The sequence below is a fragment of the Apodemus sylvaticus genome, chromosome 1, assembly GCF_947179515.1.
Source record: "Apodemus sylvaticus chromosome 1, mApoSyl1.1, whole genome shotgun sequence".
Lineage (NCBI taxonomy): Eukaryota > Metazoa > Chordata > Mammalia > Rodentia > Muridae > Apodemus > Apodemus sylvaticus.
In genome coordinates, this window is record NC_067472.1 from 179602509 (window position 1) to 179629334 (window position 26826).

Sequence of the window (26826 nt, forward strand, 5' to 3'; positions counted from 1 at the left end):
CGGAGCGGCGGCGGCGGGCGGCGGAGGCGGAGGTGACGCGCCGCGGCGGGCCGACGGCCATGCAGCGCTCGCGGACGGCCGCGGACGACGCGGCTCTGCTCCTGGCCGGGCTGGGCCTGCGCGAGCCGGAGCCGACCGCCGGATCCCCAGGGCGCGTGCGGCGCGGGCCGAGGGCCGTGGACGAGGCGGCGCCAGCGGCGGGCCGCAGAGGCAAGGGCGGCGGCGGCGGCCCCGAGGCCGCGCCCGACGTCCCGAGCCGCCCCGAGCGAGGCCCGCGCGCCAGCCTGGCGGGCTCGGACGGCGGCAGCGCGCGCTCGAGCGGTATCAGCCTGGGCTACGACCAGCGCCACGGCCACGGCCCCGGGCCGCCGTCGGGGGGCAGCGCGCGCTCCAGCGTGTCCAGCCTGGGCTCCCGCGGCTCAGCGGGCGCCTGTGCAGACCTGCTGCCGCCCGGCGTCGGCCCCGCGCCCGCCCGCTCTCCGGAGCCTGCCCAGTTCCCCTTCCCGTTGCCGTCGCTGCCGCTGCCCCCGGGCCGGGAGGGCGGCCCGAGTGCGGCCGAGCGGCGGCTGGAGGCGCTCACGCGGGAACTGGAGCGCGCGCTCGAGGCGCGCACGGCGCGAGACTACTTTGGTGAGCGTGCGCGGGCCGGGGTCCGGGTCGGGGGGTCCAGGGTGTGAGAGGCTCTGGTAAAGGCTGTTCTCTCTCCCGCCACGGATGCGGAGATGCCTGGAGCTTCCCGACTTGAGGCAGTGGGGTGGGGTGATGGGGGGGTGCAGACAGAATCAGGCTGATTGACAACTTAAGCTATGTTCTGGATACTTAAAAAAAAGATTAATTTCATAGAGTCAAGGTTTCACTCTGTAGCTTTGGCTGGCCAGGAGCTCACACTTACCTTCCTGTCCCTGTCTCTGGAGTGCTAGGATTAGACACATATGGACTCTGCAAAAGATTTAGTTAGGTATATTGCAAGTACCTTGGGAGGTCAGAAGGTGTCAGATCCTTTGGAACTGGAGTAGCAGTCAGTTGTGAGCAGACCTCGGTGTTGGGAACGGAATTGAGTCTTCTGCAAGCGCACCAAGCTCTTACTGCTAACCCATTCTTCAACCCCTTTTGCTGGGCATTCTTCTTCATCCTTAGAGTTGCTCCTACAAATGTTTGATGAAGAGCAGAATGGGAGCAGAACAGAAGTGACCTTCCCCTTCTAATTGTGAGGCAGCGTTTCTCTGTATAGCCCTGGCTGTTCTGGAACTCACTCTGTAGACCAGGCTGGCCTCGAACTCAGAAATTCGCCTACCTCTGGCTCCCAGAGTGCTGGAATTAAAGGCATGCACCACTACTGCCTGGCTCACCTTCAAGGCTGCTCTGGGCTAGGTCTTATATACAGGATATTTCCTGCAGGGATACTGGGCTAGGGGTGTAGCTCTGTGATAGAGTGCTTGCTTGCCTATCACTGCCCTAGGTTTGTTTCCCAGCAAAGCAAAGCAAATAAAACCACAACTCAGCCTTACAGCTGGTTACACATATATAGGAAAAAAAATACAAAGAAAAATACGCATTCAGACTTGACATTTTAGCTTGGCATGGTTGATACAGACCTGTAACCCCTGCACTGGGGATTCAGGAACAGTAGGATAGTTTAAAGCCAACCTGGTCTGCATGTAGTTCCAAACCAGTCAAGACTACATAGCCAGATTGTGCTTCAAAAAGTGGCAACAGAAAATAGACGTTGTACCATTAAATACCAAGGAAAGGGAATCTGCCTCACAACAGCCCTGGTAATGAAATCACATGCATCAGCAAGGCTTTCCTTGGCACAACGGTTAGGGGAGTCAGATAGAGGGAGCGAGGCTCCTGGCGTGGGGATGTGCATGGCTAGCAAGCCTGGGATGGGGTGGCTGATTTTGAGCTGCCTCACGTTCAGTAGTGCTAGCAGCTCCAGGATGCGTTGAAGTCGATCTTAGGGGAGTAGAGGCTGCACCTTAGCAGGTCATGTGGGTGCATTCCAGGGTGGAGGAAGAAAGAGGATTTGAGAAGGTTGTAGCCCAGGCTGGTCAAGGGCATGTGCGGGCTAGGGGCCTGTCTTTGGAATGAGGTGAGAAGTCAGGATGGGAAATCTGTGGTTTAGCTGAGGTGATGGCTGCTGTAAACGGTCTGGGAGTAGAGGATGAGTGAGAGGTGACTCCTGGGACATCTCTCTGCTCCTGGTTGAGCGTCTGATCATCTTCTGGCACGTGCACACTTAGAGGCTGGCCGTTGGTCTGTCTGTTGGCCCCTATGGCCACTCTCACGTCTGTGTATTACATTGGATATTTAATGTGGGAGTAAAGGCACTGAGAGCCAAAACCTGCTGGAGGTGTGGATCCTTTCTAAGAGCATCGAGGGCTCAGCTTTAGCCTTTTTAGCCACACAGGAGACTGAGCCAGCTGATTATAGAGTTCCCTTCTCTGAATAAGGGTTCATCTAGTGCAAGATGCTCCAGAAGGTGCTCTGTAGCCAAGGCCAGCCTTTATCTCTTGCCGTCACCCCGACCAAGCACGGGGATTGCAGGTGTGTACCACCACAGCTAGATTATGGGGTGACGAAGATGGAACCTGGGCCTCCATGCATGCAAGGCAAGTACTCTGTCAGCTGAACCATATCCTCAGCCCCCCTTTTTAGATAGTGACACCCTTTGGGTGTCACTGTATACCAGCCTCATGAATGCTGGGATTACGGGTTTGAGACACCATACTGCTCTAAATATACCTTTTTTCTGGTTCTTAAAAAATATGGGCAGTTTTGGTTAAACTATGTATCTGATGACAATTTTTTTTTCTTTAAAAGATTTGTTTATTATTATATGTAAGTACCCTGTAGCAGTCTTCAGACACACCAGAAGAAGGCATCAGATTTCATCACAGATGGTTGTGAGCCACCATGTGGTTGCTGGGATTTGAACTCGGGACCTTCAGAAGAGCAGTCAGTGCTCTTTTTTTTGGTTTGGTTTTTTGGATTTGTTTTTTTGAGGCAGGGTTTCTCTGTGTAGTCCTGGTCCGCCTGCCTCTGCCTCCCAAGTGCTGGGATTACAGGCGTGCGCCACCACCGCCCGACTGCAGTCAGTGCTCTTAACCTCTGAGCCATCTCTCCAAACCCCCAGACAGTTGATGTTTTTGAGTTACAAAAAGTCAGTTTTTAGGTGTGGTAAACAGCTGTAATCCAAGAATTTGGAAAACTGAAGCAGAAGGATTATGCATTCCAGGCCAGCCCGTGCTACAAAATGAGACCTGGACAGCAAAACAGAAAACAAAAATGTGTTAATTTCACTTTTTTTTAAAAAAATTAATTTAAAGGCCAGAGTCTTAGGCTAGGTTAGCCTTGAGCTCTTTCTGCTCCAGCCTCCCAAGTGCTGGGATTATAGGTGCATGCCATCCTATCCAGCTTGCAATTTAAAAAAAATTCAGATCTTTTGACCTGAATAAATAACCTCTTACAGAAGGAAGTCTGACTTCTAAATCCTTGTCTGTAGTGTGTTCCTCTGCCTGTGCCATCCCTAGCTCCCTCCTCCACAGGCTCAGTGTCAGCTGACCTCTTGGTACCTGTGTTACTGTGTTTTGAACCCTGTGCCTTCTCCCCAGTTGTGCTGTCTGCTGGAAGCTGACGGCCTCGGGCCCTGAATCCATCATGTGTTCCTAGGCCGTACTCTGTTTTTGCTTCTCTTAGCAGCCTTTGGTTCCAGCTCCTGTTTGATTCTTCATAGAACCTCTCACTGTGTGACCCCCACTCTGTGTGTGTGTCTGTGTGTGTGTGTGTAGACACACGAATGCTGTGGCGTGTATATAGAGGTCAGAGACTAACTTGTGGGAGTTGGTTCTTTACCATGTAGGTTTTGAGGCTTGAACCCAGGTTGTCAGGCTTAGCTGCAGGGCCCTCTGAGCCATTTCACTGTGTATGAACTTAGTGGGTTTGTGGGTTTGTGTGTTGCCCTTAGCCTTAGTTACTTTGTTTTTGTGTTCCCGCAACCGCCTCTGGTCTCCTGACATCCATCCTGCTTCCCACTTCACTCAGAATACTGAGGTCCCCACGTGGCCAGTCTGTCACCTGAGGGTACCATTTTGCTCTCTCTGACCTCTGCCTCCAACTTAAGTTTTCGTCTACTTATTGGTTCTTTTCTTTTGGTTATAAATCTGTAGAAGGATCTTTCACATGCACACACACATACATGTGTTGCACACATGCGTGTTGCACACATGCATGTACACACACACACCACACACACACACACACACACACACACACACACACACACACACACACACACACACACGCCTGAGATGGCTCAGAGGCTAAAGACACAACTTACTCCAAGCCTACCTACCTAAATTTGATTCCCAGAATCCACATGGTAGAAGCAAGGAGAGAGTATTTTTTTTTTTTTTTGGTTTTTTTGGATTTGTTTTTTTTGAGACAGGGTTTCTCTGTGTAGCCCTGGCTGTCCTGGAACTCACTCTGTAGACCAGGCTGGCCTCGAACTCAGAAATCCGCCTGCCTCTGCCTCCCAGAGTGCTGGGATTACAGGTGTGCGCCACCACTGCCCGGCCAAATTAGTGTTTTTTAAAAAACATAAACAAGCATCAGGCCCCTCTGCCCCTTCATCCTACCTCCTTCCAGTCTCTGTTCTTTGTGTTTATTTTATTCATTTGTTGTTTTTTTGAGACAGGGCTTGTCCTGGAACTCACTGTGTAGACAAGACTGGCCTTGAACTCACAGAGATCCACCTGCTTCTGCTTTCTGAGTCTGCCCAGCCTGTTTTTTTTCCCCCTCCCCCCCCTTTTTTTTAAGTTTTATTAGGTTTTTTTTTTTTTTTTTTTTGTCAAGACAGGGTTTCTCTGTGTAGCCCTGGCTGTCTTGGAACTCACTCTATAGACCAGGCTGGCCTCAAACTCAGAAATCCGCCTGCCTCTATCTCCCAAGTGCTGGGATTAAAGGCGTGTGCCACTACTGCTTGGCAAGTTTTATTAATTTTATATATATGAATATTTTGCCTGCATGTATGTATGTGCACCATGTGTGTACCTAGTGCCCACAGAGGTCAGAAGATGGTGTCAGATCCCCTGGGACTGGAGTTACATATGGTTGTGAGCATCCATTGTGGAGTTGGGAATCAAACCCCAGCCAGTCCTTTTCAAGAGCAGCCAGTCAACGTGCTCTTAACCAGTGCTCTCCAGACCCTTAGTTTTTTATATTTTGAGACGGCATCTTGTTATCTAGCCTTGGCTGGTCTAGAACTTAGCGAATAGACTAGGCTGGCCTCAAAGTCATTAGGGGTCTGCCAGCCTCTGCTTCCCAAGTGCCAGAATTAAAGGCATACACTACCACATCTGGCCTCCCACCCCCAACATCCAGTGTTGATTTCTGTGATTTAGTCAGGTGAATGGGAAGGCCTAATTCTCATAGCTGGTGGGGGAGGGAGAAGATGGGAAGGAAGACTTCTTTCACTTCAGGAAGAGAAGTCTGGTGGTGTGTCAGGTGTGATTATTGGGGGCCTGCATGGCATGTAAATTACACCCTGAATCAGGACTGAAAGAAAGGAGTGGAGTCAAGATGAGGGAGCAGATCAGGTGTGGTGGTGCATAGCCTAACACGTGCTGCTTGGGAGACAAATTGAGTGAGTGCTTAAACCCAGGCTGGGGAAGCTAGCTGGAGCAATGCGAAGAGAGCTGGTGAGGTGACTCCTTGTGTTACAGCCTTTCTACTAAGCCTGACCTGAGTTCACTCCCCCAGGCCCCGCATTAAAGCAGAGGGTTAGAGTGCATGATGGTGCAGCAAAGGCATGGCCACGCAACAGCTCAGCTCACAGCTGAGGTTTGCCTGGCTCTGTCTCCTGAGTGCTGGGATTAAAGGCAATGCCACCGCACCCGGCTGAGAGCTCACATTATGATTTGAAAGCAGGAGGCAGAGAAACACACTGGGGAATGACCTGAGTCTTTGCAACCTCAAACCCCTCCCAGTGACACACCTTCTCCAGCAAGGCCACACCTCCTGATCCTTCCCAAATAGTTTCACTAATTGGGGATCAAGTAGTGAAACACAAGCTTATGGGGCCATTCTCATGCAAACAACCAGAGATACTGGGTAACAGAAGAGGGCAGCCTTTTGGGGTCTCCTGGACCCCTGGGCTAACAGTGTTCAAGGTTTGGAGCCAGGCCTCCTCCTAACACTGCTGCTTAGTCCTCTGGCCCGCCCCAGTCTGGCCTGCTGGAGTGGCCCCCGGTTCCATCCACTGTCCTCAGAGCTCTGCATAGAAAGCACCGTCCTTTCAGCTCATGGAGGACCCTCCCTCACCATCCTGTGTAAAAACACACACCTCCAGGTCTGGGGGGGGGGCTCACACATGTCAGACACACACTCTGCCACGAAGCTGAAACCCTAAGGCCCTAGATGTATGAGTTTATAGACCAGATCATGCTATGCAGCTGTGCTGTTCTGGAACTTTCCATGGAGCCCGGACTGAACCTGAACCTGAGATGCTCCTATTTTGGCCTGAATTAGAGGCATGTGTCAACATACCTGGCCTAGATTTATTCTTTGTTTTGTTTGAAACGAGGTCTTGTATAGCGCATGCTGGCCTCCGGCTCATTATGTAGCTGGCCAGTCTTCTAAGTGCTGGAATTACAGGCATGTGTCACCATGCCCAACTGTCAGAATTTTTTTTTTAAAGATGCTTTGTAAAATTGTATTTATTTTTACTTTTACTGATGTGTGAATGTGTGTGCGTGTATGTGCACTATGTGTGTGCCGTGACTGAGGAGGCCAGAAGAGGGTGTTTGATGCTCTGTGCCTGTGAGAGGCCATGTGTGTACTGGGAAGTGTTCCTAACACAGCTGTCCCCTCAGCCCTGGACGTTGTCCCGTTTGGATTGATTTATTTTGTATGTATGAGTGTTTTGCCTGCATATATGTAGGTATGCGCACCACTTGCATGCCTGCTGCCTCCAGCGGTGAAAAGAGGGCATTGAACCCTGAAACTGGAGTTATGGATGGGTGTGAACTAAGCGGGTGCTGGGAATTGAACCCAGGTCCTCTGCAAGAGCAGCCAGCACTTTTAACCATTGAGCCACCTCTCCAGTCCCTTGATTTCTTCTTCTTCTTCTTTTTTTTTAAAGGTTTTATTATATTTTATTTACTTATTTATTTATTTTTTTGGTTTTTGGATTTGGTTTTTTCAAGACAGGGTTTCTCTTATGGCCCTGGCTGTCCTGGAACTCACTCTGTAGACCCGGCTGGCCTCGAACTCAGAAATCCGCCTGCCTCTGCCTTTCAAGTGCTGGGATTACAGGCGTGCGCCACCACCGCCCCGCCATTTTTTTTTTTTTTTTATGTATATGAGTGCTCTGCCTGCATGCCAGAGATGGTATCAGGTCCCACTGTAGATGGTTGTGAGTCACCATGTGGTTGCTGGGAACTGAGCTCAGGACCTCTGGAAGAGCAGCCAGTGCTCTTATAATGACCCTTGCTTTTCTCCACAGCATTTGTTTCCATCTGACGTTGCCACTATCACCATTTTTAGTTGTTGTTGTTGAGATAGCATCTCCATATAGACCCTTGGCTAGCCTCCAACTTGCTGTGTAGCCCAGCCTAGCCTAGAACTTTGAGCTATCCTCTTGCCCAGGTCTCCTGATTACTGGGTTCACAGGTGTGCGTTATCTGACACGCGTAATTTGTGCTGTATGTCCCTCCTCTGGAATACTCCATCCTTGGGGCTGGGGATTTTTCTGCACTACAGTTTCGGCAGGCAGGCAGCAGCCGTCGATGTCTGTGGGGATATGCAAGTCTTGTACAGATGGGGAAAGGGCGCCTGTCAAGGGCAGTGATGCCTCTGAGTGTACCTGGGTGATGTGCGTATTTATTTTGAAGAGTAGGATTTGGTTCAGAGGCAGCAGGAAGGTTGCCTCAGTCGGAGGTGGAGGGGCGTGGAGCGCCTTTTCTAGTGCTGATGTCATTCATAGCTGACGGCGGATGTCTCTGCCTGTGCTCTGTGAAGCTCTTTGGAGCTCAGGCAGCAGTAGCTGACCCCGAGTACTGTCTGTATACACCTGCCTTTCTAGTCACTGGCCAGCTCCCTGGCTGGAACCACTTCAAGGAAGAAGTGACTTTGACTTTGTAATGTGTGACGTGACAAGGGGGCATGCTGACTGGTGCTGCCCTGCTCGTAATGGCAGGAGCCTGTGGACAGGGTCTCATGTCTCAGTGGATTAGTAAGAGGAGCAGAGTTGAACTGCCGGCTCCAAGACCTGCCCCTCGTGTCCTGTGCCTGCAGCCAGGTGCCATGTCCCTCCGCTTCTATAACTTTTCAAAAGAGTGCCACCAGCCAGGTGCTTAAAACAGCTTGTGGGGGACCTCGCACATTTGACTTAGAGCATTTGACTTCAGTCCTAGTAGCTGAATGTTAGTTGTTTGGACCTGGTGACACTGGCCCTGGGAGGTCAGCTTGGGAGGGTCAGGCAGGTGGGCACCCGACCAGGAGCCTGGCCGGCTACCCAACTCCATAGTGCACAGTGCCAGCCACTGCTCTCCTGCTGCTCCCTCACAGGCATTTGTATCAAGTGTGGGCTTGGCATCTACGGAGCGAGGCAGGCGTGCCAGGCGATGGGGAGCCTGTATCACACCGACTGCTTCATCTGTGACTCCTGCGGTAGGTAACACTCCACCATCCCCTCTGCCTCTGTCACTCCCTTGCACCCGTGTCTCAGCCAGAGGAAACACTCAGTTCTGGGGCAGAAGGAGGCTGCACAGTCACACATTCTCCCTGTGCATGTGGTTCGTGGCCCCTTGGTTTCTAGGCCTGGCCTACGTGAGAAGCCTGGGCCTGAGGAAGGAACCTTTGCTGGCTATCAGAAAGGCTCCTCTCTGGTCCTTGGCCACGGTGCTTACATCCACACAGGATCCTGCTCTGCCTGGGGGGATGGGGCATGGGGCGAGGGAGCTTGTGCCTGTCTGCACATGAGGTTAATGCTTTTTCTTTAGATTTGTTTGTTTTACTTCATGTGTATGAATGCTGTGCACCATGTGTGCCTGTTGGTCCGGGAACTGGGGTCGTGAATGGGCATGCCACCATGTGGGCGCTCGAAGTGAGGCTGGGTCCTCTGGAAGAGCGGCAAATGCTCTTAAACTGCCAAGCCACCTTCAGCCCTACATGGGATATTTTGATATATATATTTATTACAGTATATCCTAGGGTTTCTGTTGCTGCAATGAAACACCATGACTAAAACGCAAGTAGGGAAGAAATGGGTTTCTGTGGCTTACACTTCCATATTGCTGCTCATTATTGAAAGAAGTCAGGAGAGAACTCAAACCCAGCAGGAATCTGGAGGTGGAGCTGATGCTTGGCCATGGAGGGGCGCTGCTTACTGGCTTGCTCCTCATGGCTTGCTCAGCCTACCTTCTTATAGAAACCCGGACCACCAGTCTGGGGATGGCACCACCCACAATGGGCTGTCCCCAGTGTTCAGTGATTGAGAAAATGCCTCACAGATGGATCTCATGGAGGCATTTCCTCAACTGGGGTTCCTTCCTCTCTGATGGCTCTAGCTTGTGTCAAGTTGACACAAAACCAGCCAGTACACTGTATAATGCCCAGTACTGAGTCGAAGTAAAGGGCTTTTGGGAGAGCATGAAGACGTGAAGACAGTTGCTCATGCCGGTGATACTGGCATTCAGGAGGCTGAGGTAGAAGTAGAGAGTTCAAGACCAGCCCAGGTGACAGAGCCATTTCTCAGAAAGCAACAGCAGACCCAGCCCTCTGCACTGAAGGCGCACCACCATTGCTCCGGGCTCTGTTTAGACCAGTTTACTTACTTTACTGTGAAGTGAGAAATCCCTCTAAGGCCTCATGTTCTGCCATCCTTTGGTTAAGTCAGTAGTCGACATTTATCTTATTCCCACTGTATAAATGTCTGCAGCAGAATCAAGTGCACTGTGGTTAGATACATTAAAAAAATTTTTTTTTAATATTTTCTTTAAAATAAAGGGGAGGAAGGGTGTGGCCGGAGATGGCTCATCAATAAAGTGTTTACTACACAAGGAAGAGAATCTGAGTTTGAGCCCCAGCATCCATGTAAAAAGCTGTGGTAACTGTGATCCCAGGGCTGGGGAGGTGGAGACAGAAGCGTTCTAGGGTCTTGCTGGTCAGCTCATCTGCTAAATTGGTGCGCTCCAGTGTCAGGGAGAGCCTGTCTGAAAGAGTCAGACGCTGGACAAGCCAGGCAGACAGCCAGTGTGAGCCTCTGCCTTTCACGAGCACATGCACTCATACACATTTTTTTTCAAAAGATTTATTTATTTTGTGTATGTGAGTACATGGTGGCTGTTTACAGACACACCCGAAGAGGGCATCTGGGCCCATTACAGATGGTTGTGAGCCACCATGTGGTTGCTGGAAATTGAACTCAGGACCTCTGGAAAAGCAGCAGTCAATATTTTTTTGGTTTTCTTTTTTTGGATTTTGTTTTTTCGAGACAGGTTTTCTCTGTGTAGCCCTGGCTGTCCTGGAACTCACTCTGTAGACCAGGCTGGCCTCGAACTCAGAAATCTGCCTGCCTCTGCCTCCTAGGTGCTGGGATTTCAGGCGTGCGCCACCACTGCCCGGCTGCAGTCAGTGTTCTTAACAACTGAGCCATCTCTCTAGCCCCACATTTTTTTTTTAAATCTCCCTTATTTTGCCTTATTCAACTATAACCTCAGAATATTTCTTTTTCCTTCAGTGTGACTTTAAATCAGGCTTTCTGCTGAGAGGCCAGTGAGAGCCGCTGGTTAGCTGGAGCTGTGTTCTCTAGACTTGCATGGAAAACTTACACAGCCACTGGGCTGAATTCATTCACCATTCCCGTGAAGCTTTTAGCGGGAGGATACAACTCTGAGACAGTCTGGACTGAGGCAGGACTGTCCTCAGCCCTTAGGTTTGACGTTATCCTGAGGGCAGCTGTTCTCAGTATAGTGATTTTTCTTTCTTTCTTTCTTTTTTTTTTTTAAATAAAATTTTTTTAAATTAAATTTATTTATTTAATTAATGTATGTGAGTACATTGTTGCTGTCTTCAGAAACACCAGAAGAGGGCATCAGATCCCATCACAGATGGTTGTGAGCCACCATGTGGTTGCTGGGAATTGAACTCAGGATATCTGGAAGAGCAGCCAGTGCTCTTAACCGCTGAGCCATCTCTCCAGCCCGTGATTTTTCTTTTAATCTGTGTCAGTAGCACAGTCCTGACTGCCAGACAGAAATCCACTGTGAACAGCCCACAGCCCGTTTCTCTGTGTACTTGTTGATAGACACTAGACTTCTGTGCACTTTCTTCCGCATGTTTTCATTTCCCTTGAGTAAATTGCAAGGAGTAGGTTTTCCTGGTCATAGAGTATGTTTAGTTGCCAAATTGTCTTCCCAAGGAAGTGTACCATTGGCAGTTGACACTCCTTAGACACCGGAGTCACAGTGTTCTGCACATGTGCCAATAACCGGCGCTAATGCCTTTCTAAGTAACAGTCCTGCTGGGTGGGATCTCATGGCTGCTTTACTGTGTGACTTCCAGTCAGCATCTTATTGTTTGCTGTTGTGGCCATTACTACATCTTCTTTTAAAAAAATACTCACATTTTTATTCCATGTGCTTGCACATATGTCGGGAGATGGAACAACACTTGCAGGAATCAGTTCTCTCCTCCCTCACGAGGTTCCAGGGATCAAACTCAGGCTGTCAGCCGTGCAGCATCTTTGTTGCTGAGACGTTTGCTAGCCTAATATAGATTTTCTGGGGGAAATCTGTTCAAAACTTTTACCTATTTTTATAGAATTGAATTATTTGCCTTTTTGTTTGGGATTTCATTTTTGATTATTGTGCATGCGTGCATGTTTGAATGGGGACTATGCATTTGTGGGCGCAGGTGCCCAAGGAGGCCAAAGTTGTAGGATCCCCTGGAGCTGGAGTTATAGGTGACTGGGAGCCATTTCTTGTGGATGCTGGAAACTAAATTCAGGTTTTCTGCAAGAATATTTCATGCTCTTATCCACTAAGCTATCTTTGAACCCATGTTTTGAGTTTTTTGTTTTAGAGGCAGGGTCTATAATTACCTAGCTAGCCCTGACTGACCTGGAACTTGTTATTTAGACCAGGCTGGCCTCAAACTCACAGAGACTGTCTTGCCTCTACCTCCTGATTATTTGCCTTTTAATTACTGAGTTATAGAAAAAACTGTTTTAGTGATTCTTTTGTTAAGAAATGTTAAATGCCCAATTCATTGCTTTTTTTTGTTTTTTGTTTTGTTTTGTATTTTTGATTTTTCAAGACAGGTTTTCTCTGTGTAGCCCTAGCTGTCCTGGAACTCACTATGTAGACCAGGCTGGCCTCAAACTCAGAAATCTGCCTGCCTCTGCCTCCCAGAGTGCTGGGATTACAGGCGTGCGCCACCACTGCCCGGTTTAGTTCATTGTTTTTTGTGTGATGGGATTATAGGTGTGAGCAATCCCAGTCAGTTTATGTTGTTTGTGTTTATGTTTAGGTTGGTAACAATTTCATGTTAGAGTTGTATGTGTACAGAGGTCAGCCCCAGGGAGTGTTTCACTGGGACCCGAGGCTTGCCAATTAGGCCAGTGTACCTGGCTAGCAGTCTGCAAGTATCCCCGTCTCTACCATCTCAGTACTGGGATTACAATGGTATGCCATCATGCATGGCTTTTTATGTAGACACTGGGGATTGAGCTCGGCCACACATATGTGCGAGTACTTCACTGACTGAGCCACCTCCCTGGCCCCCCTTATCACCTCTTTTAAAATCAATATCTATAAAAAATATAAGATGCTGAGGTTGGACGGCATCTGAAAGTAAACATGGCAGTTGCGAGCTGGGAAGGGTCCAGAAATTTACCCTGCAGCACATGGTCAGGTGACCCCCATCCTTCATGATGCTGGCAGAAGACACATACTTCCGAGTCAGAGTCTTCACATGCACTTCCTGCTCTGCTTGACCCTTGGTAGATGCTGCACACTCTGTCTATATGGCAAACCTTAGAAACCTCATTGAGTTTAGGAATTGCAATTAAAAAAATTTTTTTTTTGAGGTGGGATCAATGTGTTGCCCAGCATGACCTCAAACTCTTGGTTCAGGCAAGCCTCTTACCTCAGCTTCTGGAGATGTGGAACTCCAGCATGCCCTGCCACACAGAGCTGGAGGAACCCCAACATTTTACAGCAGGCTGCCAGCAAATCTCCTCGACCCTTGACCCAGAGGCATATCTCATCTGTGTAATGCTGGCCAGCAAGCAAACTCACACTCTCCCCAACTGAGATGCTCTCTGTCTCCTGAGGAGTTTACTCTGCAACATTCTTGAAAAAGAGAAACCAGATTGAGAGCTGCCAGCTTTGCCTACAAGATGTGCAAAATGAGCTAGGAAATTGGCTCCCCGCCAAGCTCTCTGTACCTGTGTCTCCTCAGATTGCTCCGGGCCAAGTCTGGTTTATAGCATGCAGCATACCCACATTTTCCTAAGTTCATCCCTCAGTGGTGCTTTCTGTCTTCATGTTGCTACCAGCAGAGCTTCTCCGTGTGTCTTTTTACTGTCACCAGAGGCCAGGAGAGAGTATCAGATCCCCTGCAGCTGGGATTACAGCCAGTTCAGGGCCGACAGTGAGAGTGATGAGACCTAATTTGGGTCCTCTGTAAGAGCTGTGACCAATCTTAAGTCATCATCTTCTCCAGCTTCATAAATGTAGTTTTAAAAATCATAGCTTCGGGGGCTGGAGAGATGGCCCAGCGGTTAAGACCACTGACTGCTCTTCTGAAGGTCCTGAGTTCAAATCCCAGCAGCCACATGGTGGCTCACAACTATCTGTAATGGGATCTGAAGCCCTCTTCTGGTGAGTCTGAAGACAGCTACAGTGTACTTTTCTATAATAATAAATACATTTTTTTTTTTAAAATCATAGCTTCATTTTCCCAGTATTTGTTGCCAGAATAAAAATGTGTTTGGGAGCCTGGTGGTGGTAATGGCAATAGTGGTGGTGGCGGCAGCAGTAGCAGCAGCAGCAGCAGCAGCAGCAGCAGCAGCAGCAGCAGCAGCGCACGCCTTTAATCCCAGCACTCAGAAGGCAGAGGCAGGCAGGTCTCTGTAAATTCAAGGCCAGCCTGGTTTACAGAGTGAGTTCCAGGACAGCCAGGGCTACACAGAGAAACCATGTCTTGAAAAACAAACAAACAAACAAACAAAAATCCATTTGGTTCTCATATGCTAGCCTTGAACCCCATTCTACAATTACAATAAATGTAGTAGGGTTATTGGGTTACTACTGGTGTAACACAGTCATGATTGCATTTGTAGATAACCACGTGATAATGTCTGTGATTACACATAACTGTACTTCTGTATTCTTTCTCACTACTAATTCCACAAGTCTCATTGTTATATACTGACTAGAACTAGCACAAGACTCAATCTTTTTTCCTGTTTTGTGATACTAGAAATCTAAGCCAGAGCCACACCCCCAGCCCCTCCCTGGGGGGGGGGTTCTAGGCAGGTGATCTACCACTGAGCCATGTGGTAGCCTATGTGTACCCTCAGCTCTGGGTTTTTTTTCAATAGGGTGTTCCAGTATATCTCAAGCTGGCTTTGGACTTTATTGCCTCTGCCTCTTAAGATCTGAAATTACAGGTGTGGGTGATACCATACTCTGCTCTGAAACTGTTTAAGAGGAAAACTACTTATATCCTCCTGAAGTACTTGATGTGGCTGCATATTTTTCACAAGCACCCTCATCAGGTGGTAGTTCCTTCTAGTTGAGAGTAGCTCCTAGGTCCTCCAGGTAGCTGGGAAGGGCAGGTGAGCAGATGAGAGGCAACGGGACAGGTGGTAGAGCTGTGGGGGAGGGGACCTTCCCGAATTTGCTGTCTCCCAACAGTTCTGTTGATTGTTCCACTTTCTTCTGAAATACTTGTTTGTGTTTAAGGGGCGGTGTCTTACAGCCAGGGTGGCTTCCAGCGAGGGGTTATGAACCTCAGGTTCCTCCTGCCTCCATAGCCCAGTGCTGAGACTACGGGCATGCACCTCCACACCCAACTTTATTATTTGGGTTTTTTAAAGCAGGTCCTAGGCTATAGCCTAGGCTGTCCTCAGACTTCCGTGTGTGTCCTACTGTCAGCTCTGGGATGCTGGTTCATAGGTGTGAACCATCATTAGGTCCAGACTGTTTATAACAGCAGCACAGCACTACAGAGGTGTTTCTCGTTGGCTGGAGATGAGCACTGAGACACAAGCCGGGCTCTGCCCTGGTTGCAGCCTTTTACTCCTCACCTTCCAGGGAGACGGCTCCGTGGGAAGGCCTTCTATAACGTGGGTGAGAAAGTGTACTGCCAGGAGGACTTCCTGGTGAGTCTCCACTGTGCTGCTTGCCAAGCTGGGTGGGAGCAGGGCGGGAACCTCCTTCGGACTCACATGCAGACCTGAGGCCAGCGACAGTGAGTGCCCCTTTGTCACGTGACGTCCTGGATCCTGTGTCCCCTCTCAGTACTCCGGGTTCCAGCAAACAGCTGACAAGTGTAGCGTGTGTGGACACCTCATCATGGAGATGGTGAGACCCTCCCCAGTCTCCCAGAGTCCTCTACCCTCTCCTGTTCCAGACCCAGCAGGGCCCTGAGCCATAGCCTCTTGGGGGCAGCGCTGAGTGTCCTGCCTGTAATGACCTTGCAGTGCCTCCCATAGCCTCTTGGAGGCAGTACCGAGTGTCCCACCTGCACTGACCTTTTGGCACCTCCCCAGATTCTGCAGGCCCTTGGCAAGTCCTACCACCCGGGCTGCTTCCGCTGCTCAGTGTGCAACGAGTGCCTGGATGGGGTTCCCTTCACCGTGGATGTGGAGAACAACATTTACTGCGTTAGAGACTATCATACGTGAGTTTCCCCTGCTGGAGCAGTGTGGCCGGCAGCATGGCCCTCCTTGCCTGCCTCTGCCTCTCTGGTTCTTGCTTTATTATTATTTTTTGATCTGTCTCTCTGTGTTTTCTCAGCTGTTGGGGTAGGTGTATTAGTGAATTTTCCCATGTGGTGGCAGAGTCCTTCACAGAACAGTGTGAGTAGGAGAGGTTTATTCTGGCTCACAGTTTCAGAAGACAAGGCCTGGCGTTGAAGGCATGGTGTTGGGTGTTGACAACTCTAGCTTTGGTGACAGGAGCAGGGAGATGGGACTCCTAAAGAAAAGACATCAGGAAGAAACCTGGACTGAGCTGTAACCATTAAGCTCCTTCCCCTAGTGATTCACCTTCACTAGCCAAGCCTACCTCCAAAAGGCTCCCCAGCCTCCCCAGACAGCCGCAGCTGCTGGGAGCAGATGTTCCAGCGTGAGCCTGGGGTGGTTCGCATCAAACTGCAAGGGCAGGGCAGAGCAGGGCGGGGCATTTGTGCTTCCTATGGGCAGTCTGGCCACCAGTCCCCTGCCCTCGCTCCCTGCCTTTCCTACGTGTACCCCTCTTCTCCCCAGTGAGTTCACCTGGCTGTCTGGCCTTTTGCTTCTAAAGAGAGAAGGGCCCTGGTGTCAGGTGAGCAGCCAAACTGTTTCTGTGCTGTGGTTCCAGGCTCCAGCCTGGCCGCTCTGGGCCTGCGCTGCTGCTGAGTTGGGGCATTGATGCCACCAGTGTTTGTACTTGGTACTCAAGGTAGAACAGAGAGGTCTACTGCAGGGATGGCTTCAGTCTGGATATGAGGGCCAGAGATACACGGGAGATGTCTAGAGAGAGCCGGGAGCCATTCTGAGGAGGCGAGTAGGAACTGCATTGGCTGTCTGCACCAAGAAGGCAGAAGCTGCCCCAGCCGTGTCCACACAGGAGGGTGGGCGGGGCAGCGCCCTTGCCCTCTGCTCACTCACCTTCTCACATGACCATTTCCTCTCTTCCAGGGTGTTTGCACCGAAATGTGCCTCCTGTGCCCGCCCCATCCTCCCTGCACAGGTAGGAACACTTCATCTGGAAGCAGCAGGAGCTTGACCCCAGGCTCTGTCTACGGTGGCCTGCTGGCCTCAGATCCTGGGCCAAACAGGAGGGGCTGAAGGCGGCCATGCTTCAGATTCCTTAGGGCTGAGGAGTATGTAGGGCGTTTGGGCAGGGACTGGGACCCGTGTGCCCTGAGTGAACTACAAGGAAGCAGCTTCCTGCTTCTCGCCTGTTCTACTGCGGTGGGATTCGTTACCTGGAATAGGAAGGGCTGCTCACTGGACTCCTTTGGTTCTGCAGTGGATGTTGGGTGGCCTGGGGCCAGAGGAACAGAGGAGAGGCCTTGGCCTGTGTACCTCTTAATTTTGGGTCTTTCTGCATGAACTATATGTGTTCACATCAGCTTCTTGAAGAAACAGGGCTGGTAGTGGGAGTCTGTGGCTCTGAAGAAGTGAAGATAGTGTGTGTGAGCCAGCACCCACGTGACTCTCTTACCGTCACTTGCCGGCCTGTTGGCCAGTTGGGGAAGGTGCCCGGCGCACGTACATTTTCACTCTTAGACATCTGCCAGCGTGCCTTGTCCACCGTCTGGCACACTGTAGAGAGGAGTGTTTCAGTGGGTAGGTCATAGTACTCCAGGTCCAGGAAGAACGTCTGTGAGCCCTGCCTTTTTCTCCAGGGCTGCGAGACGACCATCCGTGTGGTATCCATGGACAGAGACTACCATGTGGAGTGCTACCACTGTGAGGTAAGCCCAGCCCCCCCCCCCAGGCCACAGCCTGCCCCACACCCTGGGCCCCCTTTGCTCTGGGTGGCCATGGACTCTCTCCTGTGGCTTCTGGGCCATACAATCCAGCAAGCCTTTCCTTTCTCGTGGACACGTGCTTTACCTGTACCCATTTCACTTTCAGATAGTCACATTTTTGCTAGGTAGGACATTTAGTAGAATGGACGGGAAATTAGACTTGGCAGTGTCCACATGAGGTGACGTGTGCTGGTGAAGGGGTAGTCAGAACCTTGGAAAAACAGTTTTCTTGGAGGAGGCAATACCCAGGCTAAGATTTGAACAGTGAATAAGAATTAGTACATTGGGGTAGTGAAAAGTGTGTGTGTGTGTGTGTGTGTGTGTGTGTGTGTGATTTATATTTCTGGTGAAGCTGCCAGAGGTTGGATAGAGGCCATGGAGGCTGCAGAGTGCTGACTTCCCGAGGGCAGCAGGGAGAGAAAAGATGGCAAGGTTCTAGTCTACTTTTTGTTTTGGTTTTGAGACAGAAACTCTATATAGCCCAAGCTGGCTCAGAACTCAGTTGTGTAGCTCAGGCTGGCCCAGAACTTGTCTCTAGTTTTTCAAGACAAGGTTTCACTGTGTAGCTCTGGTTGTCCTAGAATTTGATATGTAGATCAGGCTGGCCTCAAACTGGGAGATCTACCTGCTTCTGCCTCCTGAGTGCTAGGGTCAAAGGTGCCCAGCCCTAGAACTTGTACTCTTAACTGCCTTAGCTTCCTGAGTGCTGGGTTTACAGGGGTGTGCCTCCACACCCAGCATGCCAGTAATCCCAGCACTCAGGATGCTGAGACTGTAATATTGCAAGTTCAAGGCTAGCTAGGCTACATATCAGCCCTGTCTTACCAAACAAAATGTCAGCAAATCACATGTAATTGTGGAAGAGGGGAGTTACAGGGAGGGCCCATGAGGAAACTGGTCGGGTTGAGGGCAGTGGGGATGGGGGTGGCTTTGGGAGGTGACTGGATGTAGCAGTACAGGAGATGAAATGTGTCCATCAAATTCTACAGAGGATGACATGCTGTTAGTTCCTGTTACTGTAATAGACCCTGAAGCCACCACCTTAACAAGTAAGGGTTTATTTAGCTCAGTTTCAGGGTTTATTCCATGATGGCAGATTCGCTACATTGCTTTGGCCCCGTGGTGCACCAAGGCTGCTTCCCTCATAACTGGGGTGTAAGAGAGCAAGGAAGAGAGGGGCTGGAGAGACCACTGAGATGGCTCAGCAGGAAGGGGCGTCTACCTCTGATGCTGAGATGGCTCAGCAGGAAGGGGCGTCTACCTCTGATGCTGAGATGGCTCAGCAGGAAGGGGCGTCTACCTGTGTCTGAGGTAGGGTTTATTCCTCTAAGAGGACACCATGACTGAGAGAACTCTTAGAAAGCACATTTAACTGAGCGGAGCCTAAGCATAGGAGACCTCAAAGGCCACCTACATAGTGACACACTTCCTCCAGCAAGGCCACATCTACTCCAATAAGGCCACACCTCTTAATAGTGCCACTCCCTGTGGCCACATATTCAAACACATGAATGAATCTATGGTGCCAAACCTATTCAAACCACCAGAGCTACTAAGTCTTAGGATCGTAATTCAATCCCTAGGACCCACATGGAGAAAGAGACAACTGATTTTCACAGGCATGCCATGGCATATCCACACTCATACAAATAACATGTATATGAAAAAAAAGAGGTCACAGTTCTTGAGACCTGAAGGGGCTTAAAAAGGGAGAGTATAGGGTGTTAGGGGAGTGTGGCTCGGCGGCGTGGGGGAAGGTGTCCAGGCGGGCCCTTGCCTGGGCACCTCTGCCCCTGAGGGACCACACACACACAGGCATGGTATAGAATAGAGTTTATTCAGAGTAGGGGATGGGAGTTAGTGGTAGAGAGGCAGAGAGAGAGAAGGAGGGAGGGAGGGAGGGACGGAGAGAGAGAGAGAGAGAGAGAGAGAGAGAGAGAGAGAGAGAGAGAGAATAGAGAGAGAATAGAGAGAGCAGAGAGTGGAGGCCGGCCATGACCATGTGGAGGGGGGGGAGAGCCCAAGGGGCAGAGAGGTGAGAGAATGTGGGAGAGCGGAGAGCAAAGAGGGAGAGGAGGGGCACGTAGCCCCTCTTATAGTGGGGCAGATCTCTGGGGCGGGGCACACCTGGCTATTGCCAGGTAGGTGTGGGGTGGAGCTTAGACAAAACATCAACATTCTCCAATGTTTGGTTAATTAATAAAAGAAAAAGAAAAAAGAAAAGAAGTGACGGCGAATATGGCGAAGCAGGAATAGGGTCGTTGTTGAGATCTGGCTGCTTTATGCTGACATTGGGGTGGCGTGTCTCTGGGGAACCTAGAGAAAGGGGTATGGGGGGTGATTGTCCAGTCTCAGGAGGACTGACTGCTTCCTTGCTGTCCAGGATTTGTAGAGCCATTTGAGGATAGGTCAGGAGAACAGGTCCAGTAGAAGCTGTCTGCGTCTGGAAAAGCTGAGAGGAGATTGGAGCATCTGAAGGTTGCTTCTCTGGAGCTGTCCTGGATATGGCAAGGGCCTGGACTTAACAAGATGTTGGAACACATTAGTATAGGTAGGGAATAAGACTAAGTACATTTGGGAGAAAGGGAAATTTTCTTAAGATGTACAATTGAAACCCAGAGGAATCCCACCCTTTGGAAAGGTAGTAAAGTGGGAACTTGGGCAGATGTACTTATCTGGATGGAGCCTACTTGGTCCATGAGCAGTAGATCTGGGTAGGTTTCCTGTAGCTAATATTAAAGAGATAACAACATGAGTTAACCACATGAACAGTCTTTAAGATGAGCCTTTGTGGATCAGAAGGAATAGAATTGAAGGTTGGGACAGTGACAGAGCAAGAAGAGGAAATATGAAGCATTTAATGGAAACAGGGTTTAGGTAAGGAGATAACTGTCTAGCTGTCAATGTAGTCAGAAATCTGAGGAATAAACAATAACTTAGCAGTTATATTATTAAAGAATGACAGATTCCAGTAGCCAGCAGTTCTTTGTGGTCTCTGGTCTCCATGGCGGCTTTGGCTGTCAGTCTGGCTTTCAAGCACAGAAGATGCACGGCTTTTTCTCTGTGGAATGGATACCCATGACATGAGAAATGGCTTACCTTTGTTTATCTAAGTATTTGACTCAAGGTATCTGGTTTTGTCCACTGCACTCTTTCAGGCAGCATCCTGTGGCAGTGTCCATCTTTCTTCTGAGACCTCCTGGGAGAAGCTGTCAGGCCTTTGGGAATTCTGTCTGTCTTAAATCTAATAACAAACTTCTGACAAGATTGAGCGCAAGATAGGAAGGCAATAGTTAAAGAGAGAATAGGAATGGAAATCTTTTTTTTTTTTTTTTTTTTTTTTTAAGGAATGGAAATCTTAAGTAGCTTTGACAAGTTGTATAGGTAGAGGAAAGTATATTGCTTTGGTTAGTAAAGATGCTAGGATCAGAGTAAGAAAGCTGGCAGCAATGGATTAAATTGTGGTGACAGAAAATGAGTTTGTCTAGGCAGATTTAGGCTTGTTAACATCAACTTGAGCACACAGGCTATAGGAGCAAATGAGTTAAAGGTGTGGGAACACAGAATAAGTGAGGTTCAGGTTCTTTATCGTTTACCAGACTGTTAATTTTAAAAATATACAGTTGAAGACAAGTAGGGCCCACTGGGTAAGGGAGGGAATGTTGTAGATACAAATCCAGCGTCCTGAAAGAGTAGTAACAACGAAAATGCAGCTAAGCCAAAGAGCCCAGGCCCTCGTGAAGGCCTTTAGGAGCTGGGGCGATCATGCCGGAAGAAGTGCCCCACCTGATCCAAGATTTTGTCTGCGACTATAAAAGCCAGTGGGAGATTCAGGGTCACTTCCGGATTAGGGTACACCCGAGGGTGGGCCTAGATGTCCTAATCAGGAGTGTGGGCTAGGCATGAGAGGAAACTCTTCTTTCCAAAAGAGGTTGGCCAGACTTCATTTGAAAGCTAAGGGTTATTTACTATTATGGTTAATGTTTTTTTAAATTTCTAATCTGGTAGAGGGAAGAACCTGACAGGTAGCACACATATTGTAGAAGCCAGTGTAATTGGCTATCATGTTGAACATTTTGAACCGCTTGGCTGTGGGACCCGGACCCCCAACCTTGCTTCTCCTGCCTGTGCATGGCTGCAAGACCCGACATGGTCCGTTGTATTAACAGCAGCGAACACCGAGAGCGGTGACAGGGAGAAGGGGTGGAGCTGGTGGAGCATCTCAGCAGCCAGTGTGGAGCCGGGCTGTGGGTGTGGGCTGTGGCTAGGCTTTGGCAGGTAATGGCCGGAGAAATCTGCACTGTAGCCAGCAGAGTGGGACTGTATGGCGGTGGGGGGTGGGGCACAGCAATGGGAAAGGAGTGCAGGCTTGCTGTGGCTCTGAGAGTGGTGGGCTTTGAGAGCGGGGACAGTGGGACTGCATGGCATCGCTTGGCGGGGATGGAGGGTAGCCGATTCTGAGAGCCTGGAGAGATCGCGACATGCCGCCGTAACAGTTGCGACACCAGAACTCTCGGCGGCTCTGATGGTAGAGGCCATCCGATCTTTTCCCGGTGAAAGAGGCTTAATCAAGTATATCCCGTGGTGTTTTGGCACCACTGAAGGGGCTTAAAAAGGGAGAGTATAGGGGCCTAGGGGAGAATGGCTAGGCGGCGTGGGGGAAGGTGTCCAGGCGGGCCCTTGCCCCTGGGGGACCACACACACACAGGCATAGTATAGAATAGAGTTTATTCAGGGATGGGAGTTAGTGGTAGAGAGAGGAAGAGAAAGGAAGAGAGAGAGAGAGAGAGAGAGAGAGAGAGAGAGACAGAGAGAGAGAGAGACAGAGAGAGAGAGAGACAGAGAGAGAGAATAGAGAGAGAGAGAGAATAGAGAGAGCGGAGTGGAGGGGGGAAGAGCCCCAGGGGCAGAGAGGTGAGAGAATGTGGGAGAGCCCAGAGCAAAGAGAGAGAGGAGGGGCAAGTAGCCCCTCTTACAGTGGTCCAGATCTCTAGGGCGGGGCATACCTAGCTATTGCCAGGTAGGTGTGGGGTGGAGCTTAGACAAAACATCAACAAGACCCATTGAGTACATACCCCACAGTCCCAAAAATCTCTTCTATGGTCCAGTCACTTCCTCCATGGGCAAGGGACAAATCCTCCTTTTTCTTGTTTCCTTGGTTTTTTGAGATAGGGTCTCACTATGTGGCCCTGGCTGTCTTAGAACTACCTGTGTATCTGCACTGGGACACAGATTCTGACAGCACTGTTAGTACTCTATTGATGAGCTCAATCTCCAGCCTTTGGATTATTTTGATAGCCCAGGCTGGACTCAAACCCAGGCTCCTACTATAACCTCCTGTGCCGCAGACAGTCCCAGCCGGGAAGACTTAGATCCGAAGGGGAACTTTTGGATATCAGAAAAAGGCACAGGTTCGGCAGATGACAGACAGACACAACCACATACACAGAGGCGGTTTGAATCTGATGTATTTTTCTGTTTTGAGGCATGAGCCTTTAAGCATGAGGGATTGACATTTACATGTCAAAAGATGTATCCAGTAAAGCAGGCACAAGGGACAATTAGCATAACCATTTGGCACATGGAAATATAAAATCCACCAGGTAAAACATTTTTCCATGTAACAAATTTAGAAGCTCAAACACAGACAACATCAATCTTCTTGATATAAAAATTTAAAGAGACTTTAAAGGATGTTTTGTCAAACTCCCTGAGTCTAAATGAGTCTCCTTGAGTAATAAGCATCCTGAATCACACCTGGATAAGTCAAGAATGTTGTTTTGGCCAAAGACCCCCTAGGTGGGGTCTGCAAGACAAAAGCAGTTCCTCACAAGCTTCCATTGAGGCAGCTCTGAGCTTTGTACCAACTAAAATGTAAATTCTTTCTAATTTGCCCAACACCCACCTGTTTGGCTAGGACATTGTATAAGGTTCTTCAGATGTAAATATCTTCTAGTCTGGGCCTATTGTTTCAAATCCACCTTCCTGCAGAAACTTGTATTTTTCTGTTTAAACTAACCTCTTCTTAATAACATATCTTTTAAGTTATGTCCAATGACTTATAAGCTAATATACAGTCAAGACACGTGAAATATATTTATACCACTGTGCTAATGAATGTTTTTCATACCATAGTGTCAGAGCCATACTTCATTTATATACTGTTGGGAGGTAAATGTGATTACGTAAACGACTGGAGCAAAGCATTGCAAAATTTTCTGGCTAGTGACTTACTTCAAGATGGATTCTTTTACATCTTATTTTGCTTGGTTTTTCTTTGTCCCGGCTACTAAGAAGGGGGAGAGTTGAGGAGCAAAAGCAATTGCCAAGTGAGATTTTCAGCTTCTGAATAGAGAGGTGTTCCAGAGATCTCCAGGAGACATTTCTCACCTCAGTCTGTAAAACTTTGTCTCATAGAATTTACTGGAGCCACTGCGGCACTCCTGCGGTTCTGGGAATTGTGATAAATGTTCTGGGAATTCTGTCCTTTGAGACATCGGCTTGCTATATAGCAATGTCTGGACTGGAACTTGGAATTTCTGCTTCTGTTTCTGTGACTGACATGCTGGGATTATAGATGTGCTACCAAACCTGGCTGTTAGTTGTTGCTTTGTTCATTTTTTTCCTAATCAGTATTAAAGAGTTTAAAGTGTGTGTGTATGTGTGTGTGTGTGTGTGTGAGAGAGAGAGAGAGAGAGAGAGAGAGAGAGAGAGAGAGTGAGTTCTGGAGCAGCAGTTCTGGAGCGGGAGGGGGTCTGGCGTGGGAGGCGGCGGCGGTGGCTCTGGCAACCGCAGCCAAGGCCAGGGCTTGGCGGCGGGGAACAGGAAAGTATCAGTTGAGTGAGGCACCTGGGAGCGACCGCAACTGTGGCCAGCACGCCATGAGCCCCACGGGCGGCCAAGCCAGCGCCGGAAAACAAGGGGAACCAGTAGAATAAATGCTGCTATCTAGCAGCGCATGCGTGCGCGACCTCTGTGAGGCTGTGGTTTAGCTTGTTTTGTATCTTAGCAATAAGACACAGGGTGAATTAGATAGCCGAGCCCAGTGGCACTCGCTGTGGGGCATTGCCGTCGCTGCCGCTGAGTTCTACTGGGAAGGAGGTGGTCCTGCGGGGAAATGTGGGAAGTGCAGAGACTATTATACTTACCATTTTATTAAGACTTACCCATTGGTGGAAGAGGCTTAATATCCCATGGTGTTTCTCGTTCCCGGCCAAACACACCCAGTGAAAGGACTTTCAGCAGCAAGATGAAAGGGTTTAAAAGGGGGGAGGGGAGTATAGGGGGTTAGGTGAGTGTGGCTAGGCGGCGTGGGGGAAGGTGTCCAGGCGGGCCCTTGCCTGGGCACCTCTGCCCCTGAGGGACCACACACACACAGACATGGTATAGAATAGAGTTTATTCAGAGTAGGGGATGGGAGTTAGTGGTAGAGAGAGAGAGGGAGGGAGGGAGGGAGGGAGAGAGAGAGAGAGAGAGAGAGAGAGAGAGAGGGGGGGGAGGGAGGGAGGGAGGAGGAGGCCGGCCATGACCATGTGGAGGGGGGAAGAGCCCCAGGGGCAGAGAGGTGAGAGAGTGTGGGAGAGCAGAGAGCAAAGAGAGAGAGGAGGAGCAAGTAGCCCCTCTTATAGTGGGCCAGATCTCTGGGGCGGGGCATACCTGGCTATTGCCAGGTAGGTGTGGGGTGGAGCTTAGACAAAACCCCAACAGTATGGGTACAGAGGTACGAGCTATGGTGTTCACGGTTGTGGAGCAAGTTCTTAGTGCTGAGCCAGCGTTCCAACAACTTCCTCCTCCCCATCCCCACAAACCTTGTTCTTAAAAACCATAGCTTGTGAAGCTAGGCATAATGGTGCCTTTAGTCCCAGCACTTGGGAGGCAGAGGCAAGTGGATCTCTGTGAGTTGGAGGCCAGCCAGCCTGGTCTACAGAGTCAGTTCCAGGACAGACAGGTATAGAGAAATCCTGTTTCAAAAACAAAGAAAAAACCCACAGTAGCTTATTAGGCTGAGCCTACAGTTACTACCCATCCCTGCCCTTTCCCTGAGACTGGACTTGCCCTGCCACCATACCTGCCTCAACCCCATTGTCCTTTTGGTGAGGATGCACTGCCTCCTGCTTGCTGGGGCTTAGAGTTGTGTTTTTCCTCTGCAGGACTGTGGGCTGCAGCTGAGCGGGGAGGAGGGACGCCGCTGCTACCCCCTGGAGGGGCACCTGCTCTGCCGTCGATGCCACCTGAGGCGCCTTGGACAGGGCCCACTCCCCTCACCTGCTGTGCATGTGACTGAGCTTTGAGAAGCAGCCATCAGCGAGCGAGTGACACACGCTCTCCCCACCCCCAGCTGCTGTCCTTCTGCAGGGGCCGGACCCCCGCAACGAAGAAGCCATTTCTATTTATTCACCTTCTGTGCCTCAAGTCACTTCCCCTGCTGGATTCCAGGACACCCTGCACCGTAGACTACCTTCCTCCACCTGGTCTCAGCTCCCAGGGCAGGGATTGGAGGGCCGTGGAGCCGGTGGGGGACGGGTGCCTTATTTGTGTGCGACCACAGAGCCAGGGAGCATCGACAACCTGGGAAATATCATGATTTGGCCTTGATGGGTATTTTCAGCTGCAGTTCTCCGCCTCTCTGGATCCTGGCTGGGGTGCTTTTCCAGTATCCTCAGCCTCAGAAGATCCAGGAGCAGAGGAGGGCAGGGCGCATGAGGGGGCTCCCTGCAGACCTTGCCAGGGAGCATCTGTGCACACTGTATCAGGCTCCACTACCAAAGCATATGATTTGACTTAAATTAAGTTTTTTCCCTTCTGGAGGATGTTTGCGTTTTCTTTAAAAGAATATAGTTTTCTTCTAAAAACTTGGATGATGGTGATTATTTCTCACTCACAGCAGACTTGCTCATGGAAACTCATTCGTGTACATGTAGCTAGTGTTATGAAATATAATTGGCAGTGAGTGGGGTGGGTGGAGTACCTGGCAGGCCCATGCCAAGGTGTCCCCCTGAGAAATCATGCCATGCACAGGTCTGGTATAAGGGGGGTTATTTAGGGGAAGGGGGGGTGAGGGCCTGGAGAAGGGGT

General features: G+C 49.9%; 1 protein-coding gene across 1 annotated transcript; it reads left to right on the top strand.

The window, feature by feature from the left end:
• Wtip (WT1 interacting protein) lies at positions 1–26607 on the top strand. Its single transcript, XM_052165733.1, has 8 exons — positions 1–630; positions 8569–8670; positions 15324–15391; positions 15531–15593; positions 15782–15912; positions 16913–16964; positions 17626–17694; positions 25902–26607. Exons 1-8 carry the CDS (start codon positions 60–62, stop codon positions 26040–26042), a joined length of 1197 nt encoding a protein of 398 aa, XP_052021693.1. The 5' UTR covers positions 1–59; the 3' UTR covers positions 26043–26607.
• The last annotated feature ends 219 nt before the right edge of the window (positions 26608–26826 follow it).

What these genes read in the sequence shown, in the direction of transcription:
- Wtip (XM_052165733.1), top strand. Translation starts at nt 60, where the DNA reads ATGCAGCGCTCGCGGACGGCCGCGGACGACGCGGCTCTGCTCCTGGCC. An exon ending in GACACCTCATCATGGAGATG is followed by an intron (nt 15,594 to 15,781) that starts GTGAGACCCTCC and finishes GCACCTCCCCAG; the next exon opens with ATTCTGCAGGCCCTTGGCAA. An exon ending in TGCGTTAGAGACTATCATAC is followed by an intron (nt 15,913 to 16,912) that starts GTGAGTTTCCCC and finishes CCTCTCTTCCAG; the next exon opens with GGTGTTTGCACCGAAATGTG.